An 18876-nucleotide genomic window follows, 5' to 3' on the forward strand; every position below is an offset into this window, starting at 1 on the left:
GCAGCTTTAATGCAAAGTGATGAGGTAGGATCTTCATTGGTCTTTTGTTTTGAAAAAGCAGAACCTTTATTGCCACCTTTGTTGAATTCACCATGCAAAATCTGACATCAACCAGGTTAATTGGAACAGAACCAATTATTTGAGTCATGCATTGTTGCTTAACCTTTGTGGTTCCAATAGGCATGCCACTAGATTTTGTTGAATTTGTTTGAATGGACTCGAAAGAGTTTGACATTACAATAGCCTTTGATGCTTGAGCAACTCCTCTCTTAATAGATTTATCGTGTCTCTTCTTTATGTCTTTGGTGACTTTTCCTTTTAAAGCCTCTGCAGTTTGATGAGCTTTCACGACCTTCATTTCTCTAGGAACATCAACTTGAGTATGGGTTCAAATAAAATGTCATGAGAAACCCATCTTTCTTCTTTTTCCCCAATTTGGTGTGCGCATGTGCAAGCTTGTAGAAAAATACTGTTATTTTTGGTGTCACTATTTTTCCTGTAAAATAGCACACCTAATTACAAAAGTGTAATTTTTTAGTTCTCAGCGTAATTAGAGATGAAAATGAGAATGGGTCCCACCGGGCGTGCTAAAAATTATGTTAAGCAAAAATTTTATAAGTATAATATTAAAACAAATGCAAAATATAATTTCATATATGCCAAATTCATAGCATAAAATTTTATTATTTTAAGTTCGACCCATCCAAGATTATAAGAATAATCTCTTAATTACAATCCTTTCATTTAAAAGGAAACACCTTATGATTCAAATTACGATGATATTAGATATAATTGAGATAAATTTTGGAAAAATTAGGAGGAATTTAGAATTACAGCTGAACTTAGTAAATTTAATTAATTGAGCTGCCTACATACTTTCTTTGTGAAGGATCAAGCCACTTGTAGTTCATAATATGTTATTTTTGGAATTTGAAAATAAGAATTCCAGTATATGACCGTTTTCAGGAATTCTTTTCTCTTTGAAAATTTGGAAAAATTCCTAAGTATATGATCTTTTATGGAATTTTAAAATTTATGTTTTATACCATTTTGCGGTATTGACGACTGCACTTAGTCTTAGCAACTAAGTTGCCTACATATCTCATTTTAGGAATCAAGTCAAACGTAGTTCAAAATCTTCTTGCATCATGTGATTATGTAATTTTTAGAGATATAAAGTTCATTTTGGAAGAAAACTCATTATTAATCTCACATGAATAAATTTAGAGATTACTTGAATTACAATTCAATTTTAAGGAGAATTGTGAAATAAAACTCAAATTTAATCAAGACTGTGTGTCTTTACAAAAGTAAAATCTTATATTTTAGAATTGGTTCCAATAATATTTGAGAAAATACTCTCTCATAAAACGAGTACATCATTCCTTTTTCTACCTCTTACGCATTAATTTTATATTTATAACCTTTGCAGTAACTTATTTATATAATTGATATATTATACAAATAATGTTTGAAATGTGGCAACAAGGTGGTTTGAGTGCCAAAACAATTTATCAACACTTTATATATGTATACATTAATACATAATATATTGTTTCACATATACACTTTTTGGGAAGGAGTGTTCTAGTCCCCACATATATTTATATATAGAACACTTTTTAATAAATATTATCTATAAATAGTTACTAAATAAATTTAACTATAAATATTAATTTTATAATATATATAGGAAAAATATAGTGTAAACTCCCTTCTTTCTACCTCATGCCATATGGGAGTTAAATTGACCAATCAGAATTAAAAAAAGAAATTGTACACCTCATATTAGTGTACTCCCTTACACCCAATTTTTTCTTTAAAAAAAAATAACAAAAGATAAAACTACTTTATCAAAGACACCTATAAATTACATGGTGGGCTGATTCTATTTTTATTGGTCTTTTAAAAAATTTCTTAAATTTCAATAAGAATAATCCATTACATTTATGATACTATAAATTATTTATAAATTTTTAAAAATTCATATAATGTTCCAATAACAATATTATACACTATTATATAACAAAATAAGAAATTATATTCACTATAAGATTTTAAAAGTTATTTATTTAAATATGACACTTTTAAGTTTGACCAATTTATGTAATATTTTTCAATTTTAGGTAATTTTATGGTATTTGATATGTCGTATATGTGTAAATTAGGTTTTCAAAGCTCATATTTAATATTTTTATTTGTTTAGGCAGTTTTATTTGTCATTGGTGCCGCAAAAATTACTGAAGTTTACTGTCGGCACCGAAAAAATTGTCAGAGTGGTTGCCGGCGTCGAAAAAACCGCCGAAGTTGTTGCTGGCGTCGAAAAAAGCGTCAGAATTAGTATTGTCGTTGAAAAAATCATCGGAAAAATCACTTAGAAAAAATCACCGAAAAAATCACCAATCACCAAGTCTTGGTGATTTTTTCGGTGAGTTTTCTAGCGACAATGCCAATTCCGACAACTTTTCTGGTGCCAACAGCAGCTCTAACGACTTTTCCGACACCGGCACCTACTCTGACGATGAAGAAAAAGATGCTAATCTAAAAGCCCATAAAATCTATTAATCAATAAAATGAAAGAAAAATAGAGGTTCACACTCCAACTATTGATGTTTTTATTGTAAATTCTTGAGTGATCCAAATCACTTTGTCATAATAATAATAATAATAATAATAATAATAATAAGACAACGTAATATAACAGTCGAAATTGATAAAAAAAAATGACTTGATAAAAAAACCTCTAAAATACATTGATGAATAAAAGAAAAGGAAAATTTCCAAAAAAAAAAAAGAAAAAAGAAAAAAAAAAAAAAGAGAACACACTAGTTTAATATAGAACTGTACAAAAAAATTTGTAAAATGCCCAAACCAAATCGAAAAAATCGATAAAAATTATAAACCGAAATAACCTGAAAAAATTACAAACCGCCCAATTTGTTAATTGGGCGGGTTAAAAATAGGTCCAACCCGCCCAATTAAATCGAATAACCGGACCAACCCGAATTTATTGGATTTTTTTTTACTTTTTAGTTTTTATTATATATAACATAAATGATTAAATATATAATAATATAAAGTTATATACTTGATTGTTAGTTTCAAAGTCATATATATTGTGTTGTGTTTTGGTGGAATTTGATATTTTAATTTATCTTTTTTATTTTTATTGACTTTGAAACCAAAAAAAAAAAAGTTTGGCCGGTTTGGGCTGGTTAACCCAACCAAACCGCACAAACCGTTGGTAAGTTTACAAAACTTTTTTTTAAAATTGGGTGGGTTGCACTTAAATTTTAGCAACCTGAACATTATATTGGGTTAGAAAATATATAGGATAAACCGACTAAACCGACTGATGTACAACCCTAGTTTAATATATCGAGTGAGAAAAAAAAAATTAGAGCAACAGTAATATTAGTGCGAAAACTGTGAAGATTTATATGAGAGTTAACTTTAAAAAAAATAATTAATAATAATTTAAATTAAAAATTTATTTTTTTTAATTATTAATATTATTTTATTTTGTAAAATAAATATATAATTAAATATTATTATAATATATATAAACTTTTAATTGTATACAAACAGTCTTATTGTAAGAGTATACACCTTATATCTTAATAACCACACGATCTAAAATCAATAATCAAAAAAGCTTCCCTACCGGTAGAGAACTTTTGTTAGGTCCTACCATAGTCTTGCCCATATATTTATATATATTCTTTGGTTGGGATATGTATTTTGGCTCTTCTATGATGAGATCACAACATATTATTTTTCTTTTTGTCCCTATAATAATTTTAAATTGTATCAACTTTTGATGGTGATTAAGTCTATTCATGCACATAGTAAATTTTGATATTTTATGTGTATTATGAATTTCAATTTGACCAAATTAATTGGTGTTAAATTCTGACTTTTGGCCTTTGTTGTAGCACGAATTTTTTTCTTTCTTGAATTTTATCTTCATGCCATACATTATACATACAATATATATGTAATGTAATACACAACTAATTTCTTCAAGAACTTTTTATAACAGAGCCATTAATACGAGTTGAAGAGATCGACCAATTTTTTTATTATAATGCTTTTAATCAAAATTAATATTTTGAAAATAATTTTGATAACATAATATTTATCTTTATTTAAGATTTCTATTTTCTTCTTTGATTACGTACTCTCATATTGACTTATTTTCTGAAGTCTAAAGAATAAAAAAAAATATAAAAATTATCAATAAGAAATTTGTCTCATTGTTTAAGATTTTTATTTTCCTCTTTGATTATGCACCCCAATATTAATTTATTTTTTGAAGTCTAGGGAATAAAAGAGAAACATAAAAATCATTCACAATAAATTTAGCAGTATAACAACATGGAGAAATTAAATTTTCTTATTTTACCTTTGGCTATATCTCGCTTTTGAAGATATTTTGTAGCTTAGAGCTTAGATCAAAGTGGACCAAAGATAAAATAAAAAAATATTGGAGAAGAAAAGAGGTTTAGATTGATGAAAGAAAATAGAGATAACCTAACACTTATCATGTAGAAATCTCTTGAAGATGAGAATATCAATACTCCAAAATTTATCGTAATATTTCTCAGAAAATTTTGATAGAGTTTTCTTTTCTTTCTCTTCCTCTCTCCTTTTTGTCTGATTTTTATTCCCTCTTTATAGACTCTTTTGTATGATATATTGATCAGAGAATGGATAGGTGAGGTGGGCAGTTAAAAGTTAGTAGAGAGAAAAGTGTGAATATATTATTAATGAATAATATTTTTTTCCTTTTTTTTTTGGTTGTTGAACGATTCTTTTTATATTTATTGTTATTATTATTTTTTTTTTTGTAAATAAATAGAAAAAAAAAAAAAAACGATTCAACAACACTTTTATGTTAAAACCCTTTGATTAGCAAATGTTAGTACATTATTTAAGAAAAATACCGTAACATGGCTTAGCTAGTTGGGCATTACATCTGCACTTCAAGAGCCTATAGACGCTTACTTGGTGGGTCTCTTTGAAGACACCAATCTTTGCATGATCCACGCTAAGAGGGTTAACATCATGCTTAGGGATATTCAATTGGCTCCTAGGATTAGAAGCAAGGAAGCTTAGGTTTTCTAGGTGATGACATTCCTTTGTAATTGCTTGCTTCTCATTAATATTATGTTTTTTTTTTTTTTTATAATAATATGAGAAACCAATGTTAATGTTATTTTTAAGAGAAATACTAAAAGATACTAATAGTGTCTAGTACACTTAGAGGTATGTGATATCGCTATTGGTGTAATTAGAGTATTGTTATTGAGTAGTAGTAGTGTCTAACACCTTCTAAACGTGTTACCTTCAATTGATTACGCTAACTAATTGCAAGAACTCTTTGATGCATTATAGCCACACTCTATTTTTAGTAATTGAAAGTTTACTTTTTTTTAGATTGCATTTTTAAGGACGATTCTTAAGATCTTAGATAATCATGTTTAGCATAGTATATAAATAGGCATTTTACCAATTTATTTGGCTTGTTTTTGAATATTATTCAATTAGACTCTTTTTTTAAAAAAAGTAATAATCTTAAAAAAGACAGGAAGTTCTCGTCTTGATTTTTTATTGATCTTTTTTTTTGTTTATTTCTTCTCCATCAATGATATTTTCTTCTCTGTCAAAAGAGAGAAACGATTGAGGTGTACGTGCAAAAGATGATTAAGCTCTATATTTTCTTCAAGAACATAAGAAAGCAAGAAGAAAATCATACATTGAGGTAATTAGAGACCAAGAAATATATATTTATATATAAGGTGACAATATCATAAACTCTATATAAAATATATTTGTCAGTAATTTTAATCTATGCAACTGTAATATATAATTATATTTTTGACAAGTTATTCTAAATTGGGATGTGAAGATAATTTGACAATCGAAATGATAGGATCTTGTTGAAGATCTCATTTTCTTTCTCAATCTAAGGAGGAACTAAAGTATAAGATGAATAAAAGATTAGTCGATTTTGAGGGAGATCTTAAGGAGAGATTTTTTTTCAAACATTTTATTGAATATAAATATATATATATATGACATATGATTTCATACCCAAACTTGATTGAAATGTCAGAAAGTAAAAAAGAAAATGGCTTAAATAGAGAAATGGCTTAAATGAATGCCACATATGATGAAAAATGGAGGTTGTATCTGCAATTCATTTTGGAGACTCTGAATATTCTCGTATAAAATTATTAAAAGTGAACTTAACCTGACATATATGATTGTGTCTCACTTTCAACACAAATGACAAAAATAAAACTTATATTTGTATTTTGTAATGCAATAGATTCTTGTGACTTATTTTTGTGTTTATTTGTTCTATGGTTGACAATATTTTCTCAAAGATATTAAATATGGCGGGTCCAAATATGGATCAGTTCGAAGCTTACTTTAGGAAAGCAGATTTGGATGGTGATGGCAGGATTAGTGGAGCTGAGGCCGTTGCCTTCTTCCAAGGTGCCAATCTGCCAAAACATGTTCTTGCTCAGGTTTCTACTTCTTTTTTCTTCTCTTATAATCCTAAGGTTTTATGTATCACTTCTCCTTCTTATATGTATATACTCAGTTTGTCATTGCCATTTTTGAATTCTATACCTTAACATTTGAGATTAATGTGTTATTATATGGTCCTTCATTTGGTATCAGCTCTCTTGGTCCGGGCTAAACTAAAGATCTCTGTATATGTAATTTATGAAAATCATAGAATTCGCTTCGAGTTTACTATATCATTATCTTCGTCAGTTTTGTACTTCTATGAAGAGAAGCTCTGAAGTACCACCTTATTATTTTTATATCGCCTTTGAAGAACATAATTTCAAAATTATAATGTATGACATTTACGATTTCCAGATATGGATGCATGCCGATCAGACCAAAACTGGGTTTCTTGGCCGTCCAGAATTCTATAATGCTCTTAGACTTGTGACTGTTGCACAAAGTAAGCGAGATTTAACACTTGAAATTGTAAAGGCAGCATTGTTTGGTTCTGCCGCTGCCAAAATTCCTCCTCCAAAAATTAATCTACCAGCTGCATCTGCTTCTCAACCAAATGCTCTCACAGGTGCCTCATCCTCAGCCCCTTCCCCCATCCCCCATCAGATGGGATCAGTTGCACCACAATCTCAAAATTTTGGATTTAGGGACCCAGGTGTTTCTAATGCAAATTTTAACCAAAGCTCTCTCCCTCAGCAAAATCAGTCTATGGGGCCACCCCAAATCATGCCAAAAAATACCAGTAGTATTGTGGCTCCCAATGTTCTGAACTCCAGTATCTCAAACGACTGGCTTGGTGGGAGGCATGGGGCTCCTCCTACTGGTGCCAAAGGGATCACTTCTTCTGCATCCCCTTCTATAGCCAGAACACAACCTGTAGCTTCCGCGCTTTCCTTGCCTACAGTTAATGACCCAAAAACACTATTAGGTTCTAGAAATGGGTTTAATTCCACCTCAGATTTTGCTAGTGATTTGCTTTCTATAGCCCCTTCTTTACCTAAAAAAGACTCTTCTAGGTCTATCTATTCTACCAGTAGTGCTTCTGCCTCATTGGCTATTGTTCCATTTTCTAGTGCACCCCAATCTTCCAACAACAACAACAATGTACTTAATTCATTACAAGATGCATTCTCCATGCAGCCTGCAGCTAATCAATTTCAGCGACCCCAAGCACCTTTGAACTCAAGTCAGCAGGCTGCCCCTGGTTCTTCCCCTTTCACATCAACTGGTAGTTCTGTTGGAGTGGGGATCGCCACACCAGGCAATTCACAACTTTCTTGGCCAAATATGAAACCATCTGATGTCCAAAAGTACACTAAAGTGTTTATGGAAGTAGACACTGACAGAGATGGAAGAATCACTGGCGAACAGGCTCGACATCTATTTTTGAGTTGGAGATTGCCAAGAGGTGAATTTCCCTCCCAATGCATTGTATATTTGGATTTTTGTTTTAATATTTCTCATTTTTAACATTGGTTTTGTTGGCTTTACCAGAGATCTTAAAGCAGGTGTGGAATTTATCTGACCAGGACAATGATAGCATGCTTTCGTTGAAGGAGTTTTGCTTCGCTCTTTATTTGATGGAACGGTTTAAGGAAGGTCGTCCTCTTCCAGATGCCCTTCCAAACATTGTATTATTTGATAAGACCTTGTTGTCATTAACAGACCAAATTAAGGCCTCTCATGACAATGTAGCATGGAGTCCAGGCCCTGGAACTGGTAAGTGTAAATCTTTTGGTATTTTATTTTACTATTTTCTCTTTATATGTTTCTTGATAAGTATTTTTTTTCTTTTTATGTTTAGATTTTGGACAGCAACGACAATGGATGCCAGGTCCTCAATCAATGGGGCCTAATGTTAATTTGAGGCCAACAGTGCATGGAAATGCTCCTAGGCGAGATGGAGTACAATCAAATGAGGAAAGTTCGAGAGCACCTAATTTTGGTGAATTGTTTCCAGACCAACTTGACAATGGGCATCAGAGTTCTACTTTATCAAAATCAGTAGAAACAACAACGGCTGGAAAAAAGGCATTTTGTTTGCTTTAGTTCGTTTGTTGCAACTACTTATTTGCTTGTATCAAAATTTTCTTTCTTTTTTCCTAAATAGTAAGGAATTTGGGTCTTTGATTGTTGTAGGTTGAAGAGCCAAAGAAGGTTATATTGGATTCTAAAGAAAAGACTGAGTACTACCGCACAAAAATGCAAGAACTTGTGAGTAGCTTTTGTTGTTAATTTTTTTTTTGGCAATCTGAGTAAACCATCATTGCCAAATTGACTCATTGGAGGGTTGAATTTACTTAATCCACTTTTATATTTATTTTTTTCCGAAGAATTAAATCACATAAATGTAACTATCACTGAATTGGTAGGCGGCGACCTTTCCCTGAATTTGTAAAATTTGTCTAGTTCATTATTGCTTTTGATGCTTGAATCATGAAGAAGACACTAAACTTGGTATTTTTTTAGTTGATCAAACAAACCTGTAATCTAACTTCAATGAACTATGATGTTTCCTACCTTTTTCCCTCATAATCAATTCTATTATAGTTTCATTTCATTGGCTATTGTTTATGTTATCTCAGGTTCTATACAAAAGCAGATGTGATAATAAATTAAATGAGATAACAGAAAGGGCATCTTCAAATAAGCGTGAGGTACTTTAGAGATTTATTTAATTTTTTCTAAAAAATAGTTTAAATGTCTTATTTAATATATCGTTACAATATATATTACAGGCTGAGTTAATGGGGAAGAAATATGAAGAAAAGTACAAGCACGTGGCAGAGATAGCATCTAAATTAACTATTGAGGAGGCTACTTTTTGTGACATTCAGGTGATACATTCAGCACCATGACTTTTTACTCTCAATAGTTGTTAGCATTTTTTTCTTTTGACTAGTTTTTCCCACTCTCTAAAATTTATTGTCGTTTTACTAATTTTGAAATTGTGGTATATGTCTTTTGGGTGTGGAAGGGGACTCTATCTACTTCTTAGAAGTTATATTTAATTGGTGAATTTTGTTTCTTGACTAGTCTTATAGCACAGTTATGTTAAAGAGACCTTGTATTAAAGTGGTTCTCAATTTATTGGATGTCACAATTTTTCTAATATTATATATTTTATGATATGCTCTTGATTCCCTCTAAGGCAAGGAAAATGGAGCTTCATCAAGCAATTGTCAAAATAGAACAAGGAGGTAGTGCTGATGGTATCCTTCAGGTAATCTATGACTAATTAATTATAATGTGTTGTTAAAAGTTCTTGATAAATTTATTTTTACTGACAATGCAGTACTTATAGGTCCGTGCTGATCGTATACAACATGATCTCGAGGAGCTTTTGAAGGCTTTAACCGAACGTTGCAAGAAATATGGATTACATGTCAAGTCAAGTGCAATAATTGAGCTTCCTAAAGGTACGCTTTTCTTTCTCAATGTTTACCTGCTGCAACCTTCAACAAAGAACCTTTGTTAGATAGAGAGCACAAATACATATAAACATGCTACATAATTGTGTATAAGTATGCAATATTTGTCAAAATACACCTTCTCTAAGATGAGCCTATATACTTGTTTCTGGTGAATTTTGAGGTACTTACAAATGGTTCATTATTAGAATTTACTTCTTTCTTCATGCTTCACAACAATGGTTGTCTCTAATTTCCATCCCCATTTTCAAATTAGTCAAAGTAGTTTTGAATATGTGAAAATTTCTTGTCAATTGGAGAAATGAGAAACTAATAGTAGTACACATAATTACAACCTGTTATTTTTGTTTTTATATTGCCTCAACAGTTAACATGATTGTGTTTCATTTATGAACTACTTAAGGCTGGGAACCTGGTATTCAAGAGGGAGCAGCAGTTTGGGATGAGGAATGGAATAAGTTTCAAGATGAAGGTTTGCTCTCTAGTGTTTTTGTTTAGAATTTTTTTGATCTTTGCTAAACAGAATCAATTTTATCGATGCATTGAAGTAAAGTATTTTTGAAAATATGTTGACTGATACCTGTTTATTTATGTGGAAACAAAAATTAAAACTTTTAGGATTTGTAAATGACATCACAGCTGATGTTAGTCCAACATCTCAGTTAGCTTCTGTTCAGAGAGAAGTTGATGGTGACCTTGAGAATGAATCAGTATTCTCCCATAATGAAGATGATTATGCAAGAAGCTTTCGTGATAGTCCATTCGTAGAAAGTCCAACTCAAGAATTTTCAGACACTCATTATGGTAAAGGTTCTGAATCAGATGCAGAAACTCATAGGTGGGGGTAGATTATTTCTTTGTTTATTATCCTCTTGAATAATTTTATCCCTTTGCTGATTTAAAATCTCTCCCCGCAGAAGCTTTGATGAATCAACTTGGGGTGCTTTCGACAATAATGATGATTCCGACTCTATTTGGGGATTTGATGCTTCAAAAACCAATGTAAGTGTTTGCTTTCCAAAGTTCCCTTTTCCTAGCCTTTTAATTCAATACTGAAACTTGCCAGATTTTTCTCTGTTAAATATTCACCTAAAGGTGTTCTAAATAAAGGCTATTTAAATTTCCTAAAAGCTTTTTTTTAGTTGAACTTATATATGAAGTCTAAATGTCAAAAGTGAAAGGCATTGTGGACCTGGAAATAATGTGATTTACGTCCTTCAATTGTTAGCTTGATACATGAAACCTTTATTTGAAGAAGTTATTTTTTCTTGTTAAGTCATTCTACATGTGGACCTGGAATGCATTTTACCTACTTCCGATTTGTACCCATATCTCTGAACTATTTAAGGTTATAATAAGAGATAAGAGCAAGAGGAGAGAGACAACAACTGATTACTAGCAAGCATTGAAAGGTTTTATCTAGTGCTTAGAATTTTTCAAGATTTCATCATTGGGCATGTGCTTAGGCTATGAACTATAACTAAAATGAATTTATAAAAATTGGATGTACTTGTGTCTATGCCTAATGAGATGCAATTTCTCTTAAAGGCACACTGTTAAGCTCTACAATGACATTAGTTTTATACTACTGTTTCATTTGTTGTTATCATTATTAAACTTTCATAGTTTCTTCATAATCTTAATTATCGTTTTGTGTAACTCATGTCATCCTTTTCCTTTAGGATTTAGAATCTGAGAAGCACAAAGATGCCTTTGGTTCAGACAGTTTTACAATCAACCCAGTGAGAACGAGATCTCCTAATTCAGAAAGCACATTTCAGAGAAAAAGCACCTTTATTTTTGATGATTCTGTGCCTGGCACACCACTTTCTAGGTTCGGCAACTCACCAAGGTACAGTGAGGTAGGGGATCACTACTTCGACAATTTCTCGAGATTTGATTCCTTCAGCACGCACGATGCCAGATTTTCTTCTCAGCCTGAGAGGCTCACACGATTTGACTCCATAAATAGTTCGAAAGATTTTGGCCAAAATTCCTTCTTGAGATTTTCCACCATGGGAAGCTCCAGAGATTTTGGTCAGAATCATGAGAGGTTGACAAGGCTCGACTCCATAAATAGCACAAAAGACTTTGGGGCCAACGGTGGTGGTGCCTTCTCATTCGACGACACTGATCCATTCGGCTCCTCCGGTCCATTTAAGGTCTCATCTCCTAAGAAAAGTTCTGATAGATGATCTTATTTTATTGCATTTTCTCGATTTTACTGTGGTAGTATTAGGGGATTGTTGAATCACGTAGCTATTAGTATTATTATGATTTTTGTGCATTGTTGTATAGCATCTCCAATTTAGTGCTAAATAAAAAATCTTTGTTATATCTTGATTTTTTTGTAAAAAATCTTTCTCCACTTTAAAATTTGTGCTAAATTTAGCACAAAATATAACACAACTAATGCACTTGTTTGTTTTATATTTATATATATTATTCTTATTTTGCAATGAGTTAATTTTAATAACATTTTTATTATGTCATTATTTTTTAAAATATATATATGTAAGTTATTGATTATTATTATTAATGACAATTATTTTTTATATTAATTCACATCTTAATTTGTTATTATGTATTGGAGCATAATTGCAAATAGTGATAAAATATAATATTCAGAGGGTTCGTTTGATAAACTATATATAAAGGTCGTATTGTATTAAATAACATGTAACACTATACTTGGATAAAACTTTGTATTGTATTAATTATTACGACCATAAATTTTAATACAATGTGAATCGTATTATTTAATACATAACAAATGATTCGTATTAACTTGTATTATAATATTTAGAAAGGGTCTAGGGTTGGGGATCCGACACTAGACCCGAACTTCGGACCCAGCACTAGACCCCAGATACAACCTATGGACCCAGATCCAAACCTAGGATCTTGACCCGTATCCCAGACCTTAGACCCTAGACCTGAACTAGGATCTGAACCAAGACCCAAACCTGAACCCAGGAAAATTTTCAAAAATAATCTTTTTATATTTTATTTCCAATTTTACGGCTTAAAGTTTTTATTTATAAAAATACAATTGTAAAGTTTTAAAATTACAAAAATACACTTTACTCAGCAAAAATTAAGAAAACAACTAAAAAAACAATGAGAAATCAACCTCACGACAACTATGAGTCATAAATAAACTATAAAACAACAAAATATAATCTTGTGACAACTATAATACAATTATAAATAAACTATAAAAAATAAAAAAAAAAAAACGGTTTATTATTTTTACTGAAGAGATATTTTTGTAAATGAAAAGGTTCAAAGCATAAAAATTAAAAAAAATAAAAATCGTGTTGTAATTTTTTTTTTCAAAATTTTAGTCTATTATGTAAAAAAAAATTAATCAATATATAAAAACAAGAAAATACAAAAAAGGAAAAAAAAAATTACAAAAATACTATGGGCCGACTCATTAAACATTTATACAGCCCACATACAAATATTTACAAAAATGCCACATGCTCTAAACCTTCAGCCGCATGGAACGAACGATGAAGATGAACATACCTTGATCGTTTCAAATCAACAAAACAACCAAAATGAAACCAAAACGAAGGAAGTACAACCATTAATTCCGGCGAAATCAACTGAAAAAGAAGACCTGCAATAATCTAAATAGAAATTTACGAAAAAAAAAAAACCAGAAAGACTGGGAAGAAACTGAAATTACACAATTATTTTCGGTTTTATTCGATCAAAACAACTCCCCCTAATATCGAAATCCAGATTCATGAAATGCAGATCTGGAGCTCCCCCCGAATCCAAAACAAGGTATGATGTGAACATTTTTTAAAAAAAACCTCATGAACAATAGATCTACGTTAAATACAGTTGCATTTTGGTTGATTACTATTTCTAATGTAGAATATATTTTTTAAAAACTACAATAATAAGAGCAAATTCGAATTAAGGGACAACAAGTTACGTATAAGTCTATTTATTTTTTGTTTTGGTTGTCTTATAGTTGCATTATCGTTTTATGATAGTTTATATATTATGCAAGTAGCAAAACCATAATAAAACTACAAAACAACTGTAAACAAACTAAAATACAGAAAAAACTCGTTGAACATCAACATCCATGATAAATCAAATTGTTACCCATTGATGATATAAAAATGGACAGGAAACAACTAGACAAAAATATATTCCCAAAAAAATACATACAGAACTGTTGGAAATTATTTTACCAGGATCTTAGATCTACTCACAAGTATGTTGATTAACACCCTAAATATGAACTTCTAAAACGATTATAAATTAAACACATATAAAGTATGAGAAACTTTACATTGGGTGCAGCAGAATAATATGTCTCCTTCCACTCAGATCTCTAACCCTTGTATCTTTTCTGTCGCAGAGTATTATCAAGATCTGAACCTGGATCTCTTTCTCTCCTTTCTTTAGTGTTGAATCTCCTTCTTGTTGAATGTCTTTCTTCACGATCTTCCTCACTATGATTGAGGTATCACTTGTTGTGTGTGGGCACTACTCTATCACTAAGAGGTTCGAAATTATTCAAGGAAGAAGAAGAGGGTGAAGGTGGCGGCTAGGTTTAGAGAGAGAAGGCTCAGGTTTTTCTCTGAAGGAAACAAGATGTGAAAGTGTATATTTCCTGAAGCCTTCACTATCTATTTATAGCATACCACATAGGGTTAGGCTTGAATTATTTGGCATTAAAATAATGAAAATATCAGATGATATTTCCTATAAAAGTGGCCGGCCATGGCTTTATGGATTTGGGCCTCACTTTTGCAAATTTTGCAGTTTTACCAATTCTGCATCTTACTTTCTCAAAAATGCCAATTTTCAAATTCAACCATTTAAATGCCAATTATAACTATTTAATAACTATAAATAATTATTAAATAATATTGTCATTTATCATATTTATTAATTGAACCATACAAAGTATCTTAATTAACAAATATGCCCTAAAAACTCTTTCTTTACAATTTCGCCCTTACTTAGTGAAAAATTCACAAATAAATAGACATAGTCTAATTTGAGAATTCTAATGATTAATCAAAACTAATTAAATGAGTCTTACAAGTAATATTGTCTCAACTAGTGGGGGGACCATGGGTCTATATAACCGAGCTTCCAATAAGGAGATCAAGAACTTATAACCTAAATTCACTGACTTATTAATTCTTCATTGAATCCACGCATAGAACTTAGAATTGCACTCTCAGTATATAGAACGCTCCATATGTTCCACCATATAGACACGTCATTAGTTATCCATTGTTATAATCCTAATTTGATCAATGATCCTCTTTATGAATGATCTACACCGTAAAGGGATTAGATTACCGTAACACCCTACAATGTATTTTATCCTTAAAACACTTAACCCCGTATAAATGATATTTCAGCTATGTGAAATGAGTACTCCACCATTTATTTTCGTTTGGTCAAGCTCGAAGGAAATCATCCTTTACTTTCTATTCGCCAGATAGAAGCTATAGATTCCATATTTATGTTAGCGTTTCCACTCAATTGCACTACAGTGTTCCCAAAATGTACGTATCACCCTGACCCAAAAGTAGGCTTAACTAACAAATCAAAGAACACGAATAACACTCTTGAGATTGAACCTAATCATATCAGGATTGAGATCATTTGATCTAGGATCAACTAGGCGATATTGACTTGAATAGATATTACGGTAAGTTTAACTAAATCTATGTCAAAGTTCAATATCGGTCCCTTCCGATGCATACTTCATGCACCCAACCTGAGCTTTACTTTAACCAATGCTCTGGAAAGAACATAGCATTCTACCAAATGCAAGTAAACTCTGTTGTAGATTATCATATCAGTAAAACCCTGTGTCTGATAAATCTAGAAATCTTTATTCACATAGTCATGTTTACTTTCCACTGTGTTGACAACACAATAAATAGGATCAAGTATGTGAAAAGGGTTTGAAATGAATTTATAAATCAAATAGACAAGAAATTGATAACATGAACCAAAACATACACAAATGAATGAAAAATACTTATGTTTCTTTATTGATGTTGAATAAAATGGATTACATTGAAATGGAGTTTTATTTAGGGCATAAAACCCAACAAGAACGTATTTACACTATTAAAAAACTATGAAAAAACTAATACAAACTGAGAATAGATCAAATGAAGAAACTGAAATGAAAAACAATAAAACATCTAGAAAAACAAAAACTATTAAAAAAAAGATAACAAAATGAAATAGAAATTAAGACTAAACAAACAAAAATAAAAAACTCATAAAAAGAACAAATAAATTAAAGTAAAAAATTAGAAGCCCTAAAAAACCAAACAAAACTAAACGAAATGCTAAAATGAAAAACCTAGAATAGTAAAATCGAAAAACATAAGACACACAAATGGCAAATACAAACAAATTTCAAATAAGGGTGAAACAAAAAAGAAACTAAAATCAAACCTTATACCGAACACCAACTCCATCTTGATCATTTTTTTTTAGCATCATCTTGAGGAATTTTTTCATGGGCAGCCACCTTTGATTTCTTCTTTAGAGGAGCTCGCCCACGTTTCGACAATGGAGGAGCAAAATCAGTGTCATCCTCCTTAACAACAGGTCATTTACCCTTGTTTCTATTAGCTAAAGATTTCAACCCCATTTTAGAATTTTTTTATTGAACAGGGGAAGGAGTTGATGAAGAACGAGTTACAGCCATATTTATATATGGATTAAGAGAAAAATAAAAAGAGGGAAAACGGTTATGGGATTCGGTTAATGGGAGTTGAAAAAAAATTTGAAGAACAAAAAGTAGAGGAAAAATAGAGTTGGGATCATGGAGAAGGAAGTGTTCAGCTATGGAGGTTACTATTTTTTAAAAAAAAAATTGAAAAAGAAATGGAAAATAAAAGGAAAAAAAAGAGAAAAAGGAGGGAAATGATGTATAGAGTGATTGATGTATTACATCAATCACTGACGTGTCAAAAAGGTTGAATTGTGTGTGCATGTGGTAAAAATGTAATAAACTTAAGGAAATGTGTACAAATGTTGAACTAACCGTGTGGTGGTATATGTGTAATAAAGTTAGCATTTTGTATTTTTGGTGTAAAAATTTCTATATTTAATCTATTAAATATATATATATTAGACCAAAATGTTTTTCACACCATTTCAAAGCACATCATGCCATAATTAATTTTCTCAATATTACAACTACAAATTTTACAATCTTCGTCAAATTCAATTTGATAGACAAAATTAATTTCAAAACTTGCAACAAATGAAAGGAATTTAAAATAAATAAATATATAAAACCTTAAAACTTCTTTAAGCTTAAAACACATAACTCCCTCTCAAATAGTTTGAGAAACTTCTTCCTATTTGTGTCTATCAAAGTAGCCGAAAAAAAAAAATTTGACAATCAAATCAAACAACACATATCATGCGCAAAGCCTTCTCTCTCTCTCTCTCTCTCTCTCTCTCTCTCTCTCTCTCTCTCTCTCTCTCTCGAATTTTCTAGTGGGTTGTATCCCGTTACAGTTTCTTCTGGTTCCTTTCCAGCTTGATCTCTCCCTCGTGGTGATTTACTCAACTTTGCTTAATCTTCTCATTTTGTAATTTCCTACCTCTCCCTTCATTTATTGTGATTTAACCCTTTCTTTAAGTCTTTTGTCCTCTTGCTCTTCTAATTAATTACCTTGCAGCCATTTCTTCGCGTCTCCTTTTCTCTCTTCATTTATTTTCAGATGAAAATCTCCAAAAAAATCTTACTTCAGGGGTTTTTATCCTTGGATCTTTTGCCCTCTCTCTTTTGATATCCCATCCCCATTAATGGAGGCTGCCTTTTTGGCTCTTTCAAGGAGGAAGTTGATGATTACACCTAGGATCCTTGGATTTGGCCTAGGATTTTTGCAGGTAAGGATGATGATCTCTGAAGCTACCTTCCTCAATAAGAATCGTACATGCAAGTATTTCTCTAATTCTTCCTGGGTGTGAATACTCTGGCGATCTTTACTTTTCTACTTTCTTTTGCTATCGTTGTCTGGAAAATACTGGGAATCTCTCTTGCCTATCTTACTCTGGGAAATGGAGGGTATTACTGAAAATATGGCTCATGTCCTAACTCTTACTGAAAAATAAGCAACTGTCCATGAACTCTTGGATGATGTAGGAGGGGAATAACAAACTAGGAAAGCCTTCTATCTTGTGTTTCAAGTCCTTACTACTCGAACTATCAAAATTGAGTGGTTTGAAGAGGCTATGAGAAATCCTTGGATCATTCGAGCTCCTATTACCTTCTCTAATTATGGTAATGGGATGTTCATGGTTGAGTTTGGTTGTGAAGGTGATATGCAGAGGGTGATTGAGGGTCAGCCATGGCATTTTGACCACTGTTTGGTCACTAGTGCTAATCCAGCTGGCCTTGACACTCTCCTTCCTAACCAACTCAGATACTCTCCCTTTTGGATTCAAGCCCACTCCATCCCTTTTGGTATGAAGTCCTATAAGCTTGCCAAATTGATTGGAAATGAAGTTGGGGATTTCCTTGAAGTTGATAAAACCACTCTCCTCAAAGTCTCTAACTTATTCCTTCGTGTGAGAGTTCTGCTTGATGTCTCCAAACCCATTCCAAGAGGTATCCTAGTTGATTTTAGGAATTTTCATAAAGAGAAATGGTTAAATTTCTAGTATGAAAATCTGTCAAACATTTGTTTCCATTGTGGTATGTTTGATCACACCTTAACTAAATGTGTAACTTATCTAAGAAAGTGTGATGACAATGCCTACCCACCCCCCACTCCGTTACAAAATCCCTTTGAAAGCCCCTGCTAAGTCTAACTTTAAGCGTAACCCATTTGATCTCTCTAACTCCTTTCCTTTAGAGGAGCTTCTATTGCCTTATGGA

The 18876-nt window shown here is 31.5% G+C and overlaps 1 protein-coding gene across 3 annotated transcripts; it reads left to right on the forward strand.

Annotated features, from left to right (window-relative positions):
• The first annotated feature begins 4897 nt into the window (after window positions 1-4897).
• On the forward strand, window positions 4898-12430 carry LOC115695742 (uncharacterized). 3 transcript variants are annotated; one of them, XM_030622818.2, is made up of 15 exons: window positions 4898-5127; window positions 5673-5764; window positions 6393-6536; window positions 6898-7948; window positions 8035-8259; window positions 8345-8571; window positions 8680-8754; window positions 9126-9197; window positions 9279-9377; window positions 9692-9763; window positions 9845-9959; window positions 10375-10443; window positions 10590-10809; window positions 10889-10973; window positions 11654-12430. In XM_030622818.2, exons 3-15 carry the CDS (start codon window positions 6402-6404, stop codon window positions 12164-12166), a joined length of 2958 nt encoding a protein of 985 aa, XP_030478678.1. In that variant the 5' UTR covers window positions 4898-5127; window positions 5673-5764; window positions 6393-6401; the 3' UTR covers window positions 12167-12430. The 3 variants fall into 3 exon arrangements, with proteins under 3 accessions (XP_030478678.1, XP_060973098.1, XP_030478676.1); XM_061117115.1 differs by lacking the exon at window positions 5673-5764; XM_030622816.2 differs by lacking the exons at window positions 4898-5127; window positions 5673-5764 and having other exon boundaries at window positions 5877-6536.
• Window positions 12431-18876: the final 6446 nt, after the last annotated feature.

This window comes from Cannabis sativa, chromosome 6, assembly GCF_029168945.1.
Source record: "Cannabis sativa cultivar Pink pepper isolate KNU-18-1 chromosome 6, ASM2916894v1, whole genome shotgun sequence".
NCBI classification, from domain to species: Eukaryota; Viridiplantae; Streptophyta; class Magnoliopsida; order Rosales; family Cannabaceae; genus Cannabis; species Cannabis sativa.

Excerpts from the sequence above, each read along its gene's own strand:
- LOC115695742 (XM_030622816.2), top strand. The coding sequence starts at position 6,369 with ATGGTTGACAATATTTTCTCAAAGATATTAAATATGGCGGGTCCAAAT. Across the intron at positions 9,960-10,374 it reads AATAATTGAGCTTCCTAAAG|GCTGGGAACCTGGTATTCAA; the intron begins GTACGCTTTTCT and ends GAACTACTTAAG. Across the intron at positions 10,810-10,888 it reads TCAGATGCAGAAACTCATAG|AAGCTTTGATGAATCAACTT; the intron begins GTGGGGGTAGAT and ends CTCTCCCCGCAG.